Here is a 13,468-nt window from a genome sequence, read left to right as displayed (position 1 = left end):
TTGGCACAGGATAGAGCAGGGTTTAGGGCTGTTGTACATAGGGTCGCTATGAGTCGCAAACAACTCGACAGCACATAACAACAACAACAACAACATTGAATAGTCGGGAGCTCTGGTGGCCTAGGGGTAAGAAGCTATGCTGCCAACCCGAAGTCGCTTGGTTTGAATCCACCAGCTGCTTTGTGGGAGAGTAATCTCTTCTTGTGCAATTTAATGTCTCTGAAAACCCAATGGAGGGTCTGCTATGAGTCAGTTCTAGCCTGACAGTATATAACACATTGAAGGGAAAGTTTCAGAGTTTTCTCACATCCATTTTTTACTTTTCTCTCTTTCCTATTCTTTTTACGATCTTTTGCTTTTTTATGGATGAAGTCCTTGATGTCATATCACAACTTGCCTGGTCTTCGGACATTAGGATTTCAATGCATTAAATCTATTCTTGAGATGTTTTTAAATTTAGATAGGATAGACTCAAGGTCATATTTTGATTCTTGTTTTAATGTTTTTTCACCTTCAATTTGAACTTGCACGGGCAAGTTTAAATTGATGATCTATCCCATAGTCAGTCCTTGGCCTTGTTTTAACTGCTGATAATGAGCTTCTCCATTGACTCTTTCCACAGATGTACTTAATCTGACTTCTTTGCATCTCATCAGGTAAAGTCCAGTGTTGGGTATCATCTATGTTTTCTAAAAAAAGTATTTGCAATGAATACTTTGCAAATGAATATATGAAATTCTATCATGCCACTTCATTTCTGTCACTCTATTTTCCAACTATCCCTTTTAAACCGTTCTCTCCATCATCTGTTTCAATGCAGTATACATAATTTATTCCATCATTCTCAGTTCCCCCCCAACTCCAATGTCAGTCCCGTTTTACAACAGTGGCACAATACAGTATTTGTCCTTTTGTGACTGAGATATTTCACTTAGCATAATGTCCTCCAGGGCCACCCATTTTGTGTAATATTTCACGAGTTCCTTGTTTTTCAATGCTGCATATTATTCCATTGTGTGAATATACCACAGCTTCTCTACCCATTCGTTTGATGATGGGCATTTAGGTTGTTTCCAACTCTGCTTTTGTGAACAATAAACATGGCTGTGCATATATCTGCTTGGATGGAGGTTATGGTTTCTTTGGGGTATATTCCCAGCAGTGGAATTGCTGGGTCAAATGGTATTTCTATTTGCAACTTTTTGAGAAAGTGCCATACAGCCTTCCATAGTGGCTGCACCATTTTACACTCCCACCAACAGTGAATAAGGGTTCCAGTTTTTCCACAACCTTGCTAGCATTTGTTCTTTGCTGTTCTGTTATTTTGCTATTCTTGCTGGGGTAAGATGGTATCTCATAGTTGTTTTGTATTTTCTAACTATCAAGATCTAATTTTCCAACTACCAGTCCTTCTCTTTCCAACTTTTGCATTCCAGTCACCAATTATTATTAAAGCATCTGGATTGCACGTTTGATCAATTAGAAATCCTCAATTTCAGCATCTTTGGCTTCAGTGGTTGGTGCATATATTTGAATAAAATTTGTATTAACATGTCTGCAATCTTAGCACAGGGATAGTATCCTATCACTAACAGCACTGTACTTCAAGAGAGTCCTTAAATGTTCTTTTTGACAATGCAGTTTGCTGTACTATGGTAGCTTGCATGTTGCTGGGATGGTGGAAGGCAGGCTGATATTTAAAATATTAGCACTGCTCGTGGACAGGTTTCAAATGGCACTTCCAGACTAAGAAGCAAAAATGGTCATCCACTTCTGAATTAACAGTCTTTCAAATACTCTATGAATAACAGAAGAACAATGTTGATATAGCAGCTGAAGAGGAGTCCTGTAGGCCAGAAGCACTCAAAATGAGACTGAGGAAGAGCCTACCTCCTTAAAGTACAGTCTACCCAAATGATGCAGATGGAGTAAAATTTTCAGTAAATGAAGAACTTTCATTTGCTTAAGTGGTAAAACTTAAAATGAGAAACTGCTACAAACATCCACTAAAACCTAGAATATGGAATATTTGAAGTATGAATTTAGGAGAAATGAAAGTTGTAAAAAATTTAACGGAACTTATAAAGATTATATATCCTAAGGGAGAATGAACTGAGATGGAATGGTATTGCCCATTTTAAATCAGACAATCATATGCCAAGGAATGCCAAATTCAAAGGGTATAGTGTCACATTCATCATATAACAGAATATTTCAAGAACTGAATCCAGAGGATGTGGCCAATATCTAATGTCTGGAAGGTGGAGTCATTGCTCAGATGGTTACAAAGAACAGAGGAGGATTATTTTCTTTTTTTTTTTTGCTAGAAATACAAACTTAATTCATTCAAATTCAAGCATGTTCAAACCCTGGTGACAAACTTAGGTGCATGTGAACACCAAGTCAGGGACAAGGGACAGAAGTGAATCTGAGGCCCAGAGAAGGTACTGGAATGGGCCTTTGGAGGCCCTTTGGTGATCATCCCCACTGTGGTTACCTCCACCTTCCCAGTGACAGTGAAGGGCCTTACAGGGCCCATCTTTCTGGCTCCCACCTCACCCCTGGCCAGGGCTTTGAAGGTCAGTTTCAAGCAGTTCTACCCTCCCTTGCTTCATCTCACTTGTTCAGGCCTCGAGCCTCACTCTCTTCTTTCACCTACACATTCTTCTCTGTGATTAGTAGCAGGTTAGGGTACTGTATGCACTACAGTAAGGCTGAGGGCCAGGAGAGGTGGGATGGAGATGACATGAAGAGAGAAGAGCGGACCCCTCTCTTCAAGGGATCCCAAACTGTACAACCAGCTCCTCTTTAGCGTCCATGCAGATCTGAGAAAGTGCACTGTAGGCATAAGCAGCTATCCTGGAGACCTGCTGCAAGTCAGAGAAGGAGATGGGCTTGCTGGCCAGCACCTGGTGGGGCTGGTTGGTGAGGGATGGCAGCGGCGGAAGCTTCTTCCAATGGGTCAGGCTGCTGCTGAGCACAGCCGGGCGGGAGCTGTATTGTCTTGCCCTGTCCATGTACTCATGCTGCTCTAAGCCCTGGGTCTCCGTGGCAGACACATCAATGATGTTGCTGGCTGTCTTGGCGAGGATGGAGGAGAGCAGGGCCTGCTCATCTCTACGTGCAGAAGGCAAGCTGTGATAGTTGAGCTCAGCTCCATTGACAGCTTTGGTGGGGGGACTGCTGTGGTCTAACAGCTGCTTCCACTCCTCTCAGTCCTGGTCCGAGTCCTCGTTCTCGCTGCTGTAGCAGCACCCCATGGCCGGGGTCAGGCTGGGTACTCACGCTGCACCGAGCAGCGACGGCTAGAGGACTATTTTCAAGCTTTGAGAGCGACTGTGAATTTTTTCTGCTGGATTTTGGACTTGCTAGACACTCAGAAGTGGCATCCACTTCCTAAATAACATGCCTCTTGAAACTCTATGAACTTTGATAAATGTCGATAGTTGTAGAGGGGCTTCAAAGCCTTTTGTTCATAGGGTTGCTATGAGTCATGTTCTACTCGAAAGCAATCAACAACAAGAACAAGATAGGCACTGTTTCTTCTTTCTCGAGTTTCTTCAATTTTTTCCTGTTTATAAGGGACAGTCCACCATATCCCTCTTCCATCACTGTAAAGATAATTTGTAGTTTAAACTCCACAGGTTCATAGACGAATATGAATTTTTCCTTAGGATGGAATAGACCTACAGTCCCCTTCATATTTGATTTAGATGATTCTGAAGACAATTTTTGGAGTTAATGTAAGACTTTAAAAAAATTAAGTAAAATTTTTTATTTTAATTGTGATTTTAACACAAATTTACAGAAAAATTAGATTTTTTTAAAAAATTATTTTTGTTTGTGTGTGTGTGTACCGTCAAATCGGATCTGACTGGTACAGGAGATGGCCCCTCCTTCTCCGGCAGAGCATCTATCTGGTGGATTCGAACCGCATATCTCTGGGATTGCAGTGCAGCTTCTTGCCACTAGGCCACCAGAAAAGTCAGATTTTAATTCATTCATTGTTGCCAATTTTTATCCCCTCTCCCTTCTTTCCCTCTTCCCAAGTTCACCTCTTTTTTGTTTTTTTTAAAATATTCATTCATTGCTGAACAATTACTTCCCTCCTCCCATTCTTCCAGTTCTCCTTGCAATGTACCTCTTATTCTGGGCTGGTGTTGTACATATAATGCCTAATTATATATTCCCCTTAAAGAGTTTCTTCCCTTATCTGCTCCAGTGCAATGTTGATTATCCATTCACTCTTATCCCAGTCTTCTCCCAATATCTCGTGTCAGACCTAGTCTACAACAGTGGTGCTATGCAGTCTTTTTCTTTTTCTTTAGTTTTGTGTTTTATTTATTTAAGTTCAGGCCCTGACTGCGCATTTCCGCAGTGGGTACAGGCACTCTTTTTGCTGCTGCTTCTTGGTCTTCAGGTTCTCCTCATGCTTGTTGAGCCTTCGGCGCATGGCACGTGTTTTCTTGGGCCGCAGATCCAGGGGTTTGTACTTCTTGCCCTTATAGTATTTTCTGAGGTTCTCCTTCTGACTATGGTTAATAACAGTGAGAACATGGGCAATGGATTTTCGGACAACTCGGATTTTGGAGAGCTTAGAAGCTGCACCGCCTGTCACTCTGGTGACGCGCAGCTGGGAAAGCTCCACTTTCAGATCTTTCAGCTGTTTTAACAGCTCCTCCTTCTTCTTTCCGCGAAGGTCCCAAGCCTTGATTTTGGCCATGGCTGAGCGATAGAACCTGGCTACCGCCTGATCCAAGCCCAAGAGAAAGAAGCGTCTTTTTCCTTTTGTGACTCAGCATAATGTCCTGTAGGGTGATCCATATTGTGTAAAGGTCTGAGTTAACTGTTTTTCAGTGCTATGTAGTACTCCATTGCAAGAATATACCTCAGTTTTATTATCCATTCATTTTTTTGATGGGCACTTGGGTTACTTCCATCTCTTTGCTATTGTAAATAACACAGCAATAAACATGGGTGTGCATATAACTCTTTGGGTGGAGGTTATGGTTTCTTTAAGGTATACTCCTAGTAGTGGCATTGTTGGATTAAACGGTATTTCTATTTCCAACTTTTTGAGAAAGCGCCAAACCACATTCCATAGTGGTTGAACCATTTTACACTTCCATTTCCAGCAGTGAATAAGAGTTCTAATCTCTCTACAACCTTGTCAGCATTTATTGTTTGCTGCTCTGTTTAACTTTGCTATTGCTGCTAGGGTGAGATGATGTCTCATAGTTGTTCTGATTTGCATCTCTCTGATAACTAGAGATTTTCAACATTTTTTCATGTGTTTGTTTGCCATCTGAATGTCTTCTTTGGTGAAGTGTCTATTTATATCCTCTGTGTCCATTTTGCGATTGGGTTGTTTAGCTTTTTTTTGTTGAGGTGCTGAACTAATCTATAAATTTGAGATTGAGTCCGTTATCAGATATGCTATTACCAAATATTTTTTCCCAGTGTGTCTTTTCTTTTTTTACCCTGCTGGAGAAATTTTTTGATGTGCCTAGGGATTTGATTCTTAGAAGGTCCCATTCATCTATTTTGTTCTCTCTTGGTTGTATTTAATTTTTAAAATTTATTCATTATTGCACATTTTCTCCTGCCTTCCCTCCACCTCCCTTAAGGCCCTCCACAATGCCTCCCCTTAATGTATAATCATATATTCCTTTCAAACAGTTTTCCCCCTCATCTATTCCAGTACAGTATTCATTATCTATCTACCCCTCTCCATTCTCTCTTAATGCCCCTATATTTGCCCTATTTTAGAACAGTGGTGCTATGTAATATTTATTCTTTTATGACTGAGATATTTCACTTAGCATAATGTTCTTAAGGCTCCCGATGTAGTGTAATGTTTTACTATTTCATTGTTTATCAGTGCTGCATAGTGTTCCATTATGTGGATGTACCATAATTTTTCTACCCATTAATTTATTGACAGGCACATGGGTGCTTCTATCTCTTTGCTATTGTGAACAATACAGTAATAAACATGAATGTGAACATGGATGTGCATACATCTGTTTGAATTGTGGCTGTGGTTTCTTTAGGGTATATTCCTAGCAGTGTAATTGCTGGGTCAAATGGTATTTCTATTTCCAACTTTCTGAGAAAGTGCCAGACTACTTTCTATATGGTTGTATCAATTTATATTCCCTCCAGCAGTGAATAAGAGTTTCAGTCTTTCCACAGCCTCACCAACATCTGTTCTTTGCTGCTCTGTTGAACTTTGCTATTGTTTCTTGGGTGAGATGGTATCTCCTAGTTGTTTTTTATTTAAGACTTTTAAGATGATGTGATGGGGTGAATGTGTTTTATATATGATAAAGACATGAATTTTTTTTTTAAGGAGCAAAAGAGAACTTTATGTTAACTTAAGGAAGTTTCCTAAGTTGGGAAACTTTTCCACAGAGATCAAAGCTAGTCCCATAGTTACCAGGATTTCCCAAGGTAAACACAGATTGTGCTGTTGACCTTATGAACAACAGGTCTGAACACTGCCTTACCCTGTGCCATCCTCATTATCTCTGATATATTTGAGCCTGTTGATACAGTCACTATGTCAATCCAACTCGTTGAGTCTTGCTATCCATCTTCACTGACCCTCCACTTTTCCCAAGCACTGACGTCTTTTTTCCAAGGACTGGCCTCTCCTAATAACATGCTCAAAGTTTATGAAGTGAATTTCACCATCTTTTCCTCCAAGGTGCACTCTGGTTGTACTTCCTCTTGAGCTATCCCCAATTGTTAGGCTAGCTTGAAGTCTGAGTTTTCTTTTCTGTGGGGACTGTTTTTTATCTGCTATCAAGTTCCTGCAACTCACAGTGACCCTTCTGCTCTGTTCATTCTGAGTCAGTCTCACTGTCTCCAACACACCTACTCCCATTATCCTAGTTATTGCGTCAGTCCATCTCATCTGGGGACTTTCTCCCCTGTCCCATCCCTCCACCTTTCTAAGAATGTTGTCCTTCTCCAGGGACTGGTCCCTCCTAGCCACATGACCAAAGTATGTGAGACGGAGCCTCAAAATCTGTAGGCCTAGGCACATACCCACCATACAGAATGGGTTCTAAAGATTCCTGAGCTAGGATTTTTCCCCTCCCTCCCCAGGATCTCTTGGTTGAAAACAGAGAATACTAGGAGGACACCTATCTGTTTTTTATTGACTATGCAAAGGCATTTGACTGTGTAGATTATAACAAATTATTGCTAACACTGAGAAGAACGGGAATTCTAGAATACTTAATTGTGCTCATGCAAGACCTAGACCCAGATCAAGAAGTTGTTGTCTGAACAGAAAAAAGGGAATACTGCATAAAATCAAGAAAGGTGTGTGTCAGGGCTGTATCCTTTCTCTATACCTATTCAATCTGTACACTGAGGAAATAATTTAAGAAGCTGGATTTTGTGAAGAAGAATGTGGAATCAGGATTAGAGGAAGAAGACTCATCCACAACTGGTGTTATGCAGATGATACAACCTTGCTTGCTCCAAATGAGGAGAACTTGAAACACTTGTTCCAGAATATCAAACATTATAGCTTTCAACATGGATTACATCTCAACATCTAGAAAACAAAAGTTTTTAACATTGGGCAACAATGATAGCTGGAGAAAAGGTTGTAGTTGTCAATAATTCCACCGTAGTTGCATCAACAATCAACACCGTTGGTAGCAGCACTTAAGAAATTAAAAGGTAAGGGAGCTCTGGTGGCCTAGTGGCAAGATGCTGCACTGCAATCCCAGAAGTATGCGGTTCAAATCCACCAGATGCTCTGCTGGAGAAGGAGGGGGCAATCTCCTCCTGTACCAGTCAGATCTGATTTGACGGTACATGTAAAAATAATACAATAAAAAAAAAATTAAAAGATGTGTTGCAATAGGGAAATATATTGTTAAGAACTTCTCCAGAGTACTAGAGCAATGACTTCACTTTGAAGATTAAGGTGTGCCTGACTGAGGCCACAATCTTTTCAATTACTTGATATGTGTCTGAAAGTTGTGACTAAGTAGTGACTAAGGGTGACAGAACTGATGCCTTTGAGTTGTGCTATTGAAAAAGAGGGTCAAATATCTCATGGACTAACAAAAACAAATAGGTCTTGGAGAAAGTGAAACCAAAGTGCTCCTTGGAGGAAAGGATGTAAAATTTTCTCTCACATATTTAGGGCATGCTGTTTTGGAGAAGCCAGTCTATGGAAAAAGACATCAGACTTACAAAGGTGAAGGGTCAGCAAAAGAGAAGAAAACTCGCAACCAGACAGATTGATACAGTGACTCCATCAATGGACTCAAGTGTATCTGAGATGATGAGGACAATACAGGATAGGGCAGGTTTGGATCATTGGGTTGCTATGAGTTGTAGTTGATTTGTCAGCACCTAACAACAACAATATCCCAATTTTCACCAATTTCCTTTACTATTCCTTATTCTCCCCTCTACACATAGACTGTATCTATAATGATAATTTTACAGAGTTCCACCTGGAATAATGTCAACAGATAATCCTTTCATAATATCATTTTTGCAATTCTAATATTATCCCAATGTAATTTTAGTCATGTATTTTCTCACAGTCTCATCTCACCCCTTTACTGCCGTTGTCTAGGGAGCTTTGATGGTCTGTTGGTAAGAAGCTGCACTACAATCCTAAAGACACACAGTTCAAATTCACCAGCTGCTCTGCGGGAGAAGAATGGGAAATCTCTTCCCATGCAATTTATTGCTTCTGAAAACCTACTGGAGGGTTAGTTACATGTTGGTTCTGACTCAACAACAACAACAACAACAACAACAACAACAACTTATCACTGTCCTCCCTCATAAAATCTTCATCTTATGCCCACTACACAATAAGAGCTTCCCTATGTCCTCATTCTCAACATCTCTCATCTTCACTAAAATCTGACTTGTCTTTTAGGGTAGTGCTTCAGCTGGAAACGTCTTCAATGAAAAGTACTCATTTCCAACACTTCATAAACTTTAAGGCTAAAAACATGCCTTTGGAAACTAGTAAACTCTAATGAACTTTGATAAGTGTTGATAGTTGTAGAGGGGCTTCAGGCCTTTTGTTCATAGGGTTGCTATGAGTCATGCTTGACTCAAAGGCAATGAATAACAAGGCTACGAGGTACAAGTAGCAAGACTATTCACTTTCTGATTCTATTTCAAGACAATCCTTCCCTCACTCATATATTCCTTTCCTGAGGAATGTCTATACTCTACACTATACTCTGCATCTCTTTGTTGTTATTACTACTAACTTCCTAGTTATTCTTCCTCTTTGATAAAAAACTTGACATTTTTAGCTTTTTATCCTCTCCAGTTCCATAACATACATGGCTATGATCGCTTCTCTCCTGGATTGTTGGGAAAGTTTCTTAAGTAGTTTTTCTGCTTTAAAGGTCTTCAAACACACTCCTTTAACTACAGGGTAAAATCAGTAATTTCCTTAAAGTAGCATGCAATGCTCTTTGTGATATGGTTTACCTTTACTCCTGGTACCGCTTCGTTTTCTGCCAGCCCTTTTTTCTCATGTCTATTCAAGTAAGTACTTCTGTAGGTTTCAGAATGATTCCTGCTTTCTCTTTGCTAATGCTATTCTCTTCATGCAGAACATTTTCTTACTCTTTCTTGGCCTGACTAGGTCCTCCTTATCTTCCAAGAGTCAATTCCATTTCAACTTCTAAGTTTATTCTGTGTGTCTGTGTTGAACTCAGCACAGTAATGATTATACAGCATTTCTAAGTTTGTCTGCCACTAAGTACTGTAGATACCCAAGGACAAGCAGAACAGGAGAAACCTGCTGAACCCAGACATCAGCAGTTAGCATTCACAAACACCTAATCATCCCTTGGAGACAGTGAGACCCTGCTTTTGGGGACCAGGTCTGACCCTTTCCCTTTTTTGCTTCAGTGGTCTATCCTGACATACTGACATTGTTCAACTGTGAGAATGAGAAGGATTTTGAACAAATCACTGTAGACTTAGTGAAGAAGTAAGACAAAAGGCTCAGTTTATTGCTGGGGCAGAAGTTTCAATGATTTGTCTTCTATTCTTACCTGTCTGTTTGCTTCCATGTAGTGTCCCAGGGTGCTCACTCGGGAGCAGAGGCCCTCTTTCATGATGTGGACATAGCAGCGCACCTGTGACCTGGACAAATCTTCCCATCTGTCTCCTCGACAGGCATTCCAGCAGACATTATATGAAGCAAAGGTTGGTGTATTGGCTTCTTTTATAAAACTGTAAATATCTTTAGAATAAACACCCAAACCAAGCCATGCGTTAGAGAGATGACAGAGCCTATATGTTCAGTCAAGAAGAGAGTTCAGCTTGCATTTCTCCCATTGCAATTCACCCATGCAACTTGAACCCTGGGGAAATCCATTAAAACCCAAAAGGTCCAGTTAAAAAAGGTAATGTGTTTTCCTGAATGTCTGAAATAGCTTTTGATTAAAAAACAAAACAAAACAACTCAACAAGTTTAATCCAAAGACAAGTACTCCTAGGGAAAATAAAATATAAAATTTTTGTAAAATCATTAAATAACACAAGCCATGTTGACATTGTGTTTCTAGTCTCTATTACTATGTCAAGTAGCTGTGTTATGACAGAAAGAGTACAGGGTATCTGAGCCCCAGGTTTTTAACTCTTACAATAATGCTTTGAGATTCTATATTGTATACTAAGAAAATTGGGATTCAGAAAAACTAAGGAATCCACCTAAGGCCTGGGTAGATAAACTTAGGTTTGCCCGATGCTAACTTCTGCAATCTCAACCATCATGCTATACTATCTCTATTTATTAATTTGATAAATAATATTTTTAAACATCTGCTATGAGACAGAAACTGAGCCACAGGCTAGGGATATGAGAAAAAACAAGACAGACCTTGTTCAAGAGATCTGTATCCTGGAGTGGAAAGTCTGGTTGGCTTTAGGTTGGAGGGTAACTATATACTCTTTCACTTTTCCCTTCACAGAAGGGTATGAATCTACTTAGGAGTGGGACTGCCTGGAGCCTGGAGAACTTACAAATGTCAGGCCAAGTTTAAAGTCAAAATGTTGTAGTGTGAACCAGAAAGAGATGTCAGAGGGAAGATTAGCCTGTTCTTGAAGAACACAGTGAAAGGCTTTGCTTAAGTAAATAAGCTTTACCAAAGCCATGGAAGTTAGCCTCCACCCAGTAGGCTAGATAAGAGTGCACTGACTTGAGACAATAACCACGCTTTCCAGAGGCACTAATACCACTGCCCTCCTAACAACATTAATTCAAGTACTCACCTAAGGACTTCTGTTCTTTTTTCTTTAGATCTTCCTCTTTTTCTTCTTGCCTTTGTTGTGCGGAAGCTGAGGAGAACTGTTTTCTCACCAAATATGGAATCAGTTCACTCCGGATAGAAGTGATTGACCTAGGATGAAAGTGGCCAAATATGAGACAATAATCTGGATCTACTGAAATCCAAAGTGTTGTGGATCCAAGAAAACGCCAAATTCCTAGAGACAGGGCAGAGCTCAAAACTGGCATGGATCTGACAGTTCTGAGCAGCAGAGAATTCAAGCTCTTTTAAAATGCCTTAGGCTGGGGTCGGAGGATGTTTTTGTAGAGTATCATAGAATCAGAACTGACCCATAGCTGACCCTCTGTTGGGTTTTCAGAGGCAGTAATTGCATGGGAGGAGATTGTCCATCCTTCCCCCACAGAGCAGCTGGTGACCTTGAACCCGTGCCTTTGGGAGTGGGAGGACAGTGTACCAAATTTGATACGTCCTCCCATCTCCACCAACTAGGCTGAGTTATTGTTACAAGTTATCGAATCCACTATGATTCACAGTGACCCCATGAACAACAGATCTGAATTTTGCCCTAGACTGTGCCATCCTCACCATCTCTGATATATTTAAGTCTATTGTTATAGTTACTGTGTCAATCTCTCTAAAGTGTCTTCCTCTCTATGGCTGATATTTCCATGAAGGCTTGGCCCCTCCTAATAACACATGTCAAGTATGTGAGGTGAAGCTTCCTTGCCTCTAAAGAATACCCTGCTTTCTCCAAGACATATTTATTTACTCTTTTGGCAGTCCATGGGTATTCAGCACTCTTTTCCAACACAACTCAAAGGTATCCTCTAGTTGGGAGCTCTGGTGGCCTAGTGGCAAGAAGCTGTGCTGCAATCCTGGAGGCACATGGTTCAAATCCACAGATGCTCTGCTGAAGGAGGGGCAATCTCCTCCTGTGCCAGTCAGCTCCGATTCGATGGCACACAACAAATTAAAAAAAACAACAACCCAAAACAAAAACAAACAAAAGACATCCTATTAATCCAACTTCCTGAATTATTTGCTTAGCATACAGATTGAACAGGTATAAAGAAAAGATATAATGCTGGTGCACAACTTTCTTGATTTTAAACCATGCAGTGTTCCCTTTCTCTATTCAGACTACAGCTTCTTGGTATAGAACTAGGTTTCACAAGAGCATGGGAGTCCCATTTTTCTCAATGCTAACCATAATTTGTTATAATTCACATAGTCAAATGCCTTTGCATGGCCACTAAAAACACAGACAGACATCCGTCTGGTATTCTGTGCTTTCACCAAAGATCTCTCTGACGTGGTCAATGATATTCCTGGTGTCACCGCCTCTTCTAAGCCCAGTTTGGATCTGGCAGTCTTAAAATAATCTTCAGCAAGATTTTGTTTGAATGTGATATGAACAATAATGTTAAAATACAGGAGAGTAAGTAATAAATGTTGGAGAGGATGTAGAGAGATAGGAACTCTTATAACTTGTTGGTGGTATTGTAAAATGGTACAACCACTCTGGAAGGCAGTTTGGCGCTTCCTCAAAAAGCTGATCATAGAGATTCCCTATGACTCAGCTATTCTACTGTTTGGAATATACCCCAAGAAAATTAGAAATAAAACACAAATGGAGATTTGTATACCAGTGTTTATAGCAGCATTACTCACCATTGCAAGATCATGGAAACAGCCCAAATGCTGAACCACAATTGAGAAATTGTGGTATATTTACATGATGGAATACTACATAGCACACAGGAGAAATGATTTTGAAAATTACTACATAAGTTGGGAAGGACTGGAGAGCACTATGCTAAGTGAATTAACTCAATCCCCAAAGGACAAATATTGTATAAGACCATTACTGTAGAAATACAAAGATAACTAATAAAATGGGGATGAGGATTCCAAGGGGGGAGGAGCAGAGGGGTGAGGATAGGTGAGGGGGTAATCAAAGGGTTATACAACTTGAGGGGTGGGTAAAGAAAATGGAAAAGATCTGGTGTGGAAAACAGTGTATACAAATTTGTAAGCAAACAAGTATAAAAATTTCTTTAACAAAAACAAAACAACCCATCAACAAACGAATGGCTAGAGAAGCTGTGGTATATTCGCACAATGGAATACTATGCTGCATTAAAAAACAAGGAACTCATGCAATA

At 40.2% G+C, this 13,468-nt stretch overlaps 1 protein-coding gene and 1 pseudogene across 2 annotated transcripts in view; both read right to left on the bottom strand.

Moving 5' to 3' along the window:
• The window catches only part of EIF2B3 (eukaryotic translation initiation factor 2B, subunit 3 gamma, 58kDa), a 236,212-nt gene that overhangs the window by 69,382 nt on the left and 153,362 nt on the right, over positions 1-13,468 (bottom strand). For both annotated transcript variants that reach the window (XM_006898998.1, XM_006898999.1), the window contains exons 6-7: positions 11,287-11,414; positions 10,065-10,255 (exon numbers count right to left, since the gene is read on the bottom strand). In XM_006898998.1, the coding sequence (XP_006899060.1) occupies positions 10,065-10,255; positions 11,287-11,414 (319 nt within the window). The remainder of the gene's footprint in view (positions 1-10,064; positions 10,256-11,286; positions 11,415-13,468) is intronic.
• On the bottom strand, positions 2,775-3,260 carry LOC102846347 (annotated as a pseudogene).

Source organism: Elephantulus edwardii, unplaced genomic scaffold (genome assembly GCF_000299155.1).
Source record: "Elephantulus edwardii isolate Elephantulus edwardi_28Jun2011 unplaced genomic scaffold, EleEdw1.0 scaffold00243, whole genome shotgun sequence".
NCBI lineage: Eukaryota > Metazoa > Chordata > Mammalia > Macroscelidea > Macroscelididae > Elephantulus > Elephantulus edwardii.
Note: the sequence above shows the minus strand (reverse complement) of the source record. Positions and strands in the feature narration are given on the sequence as shown.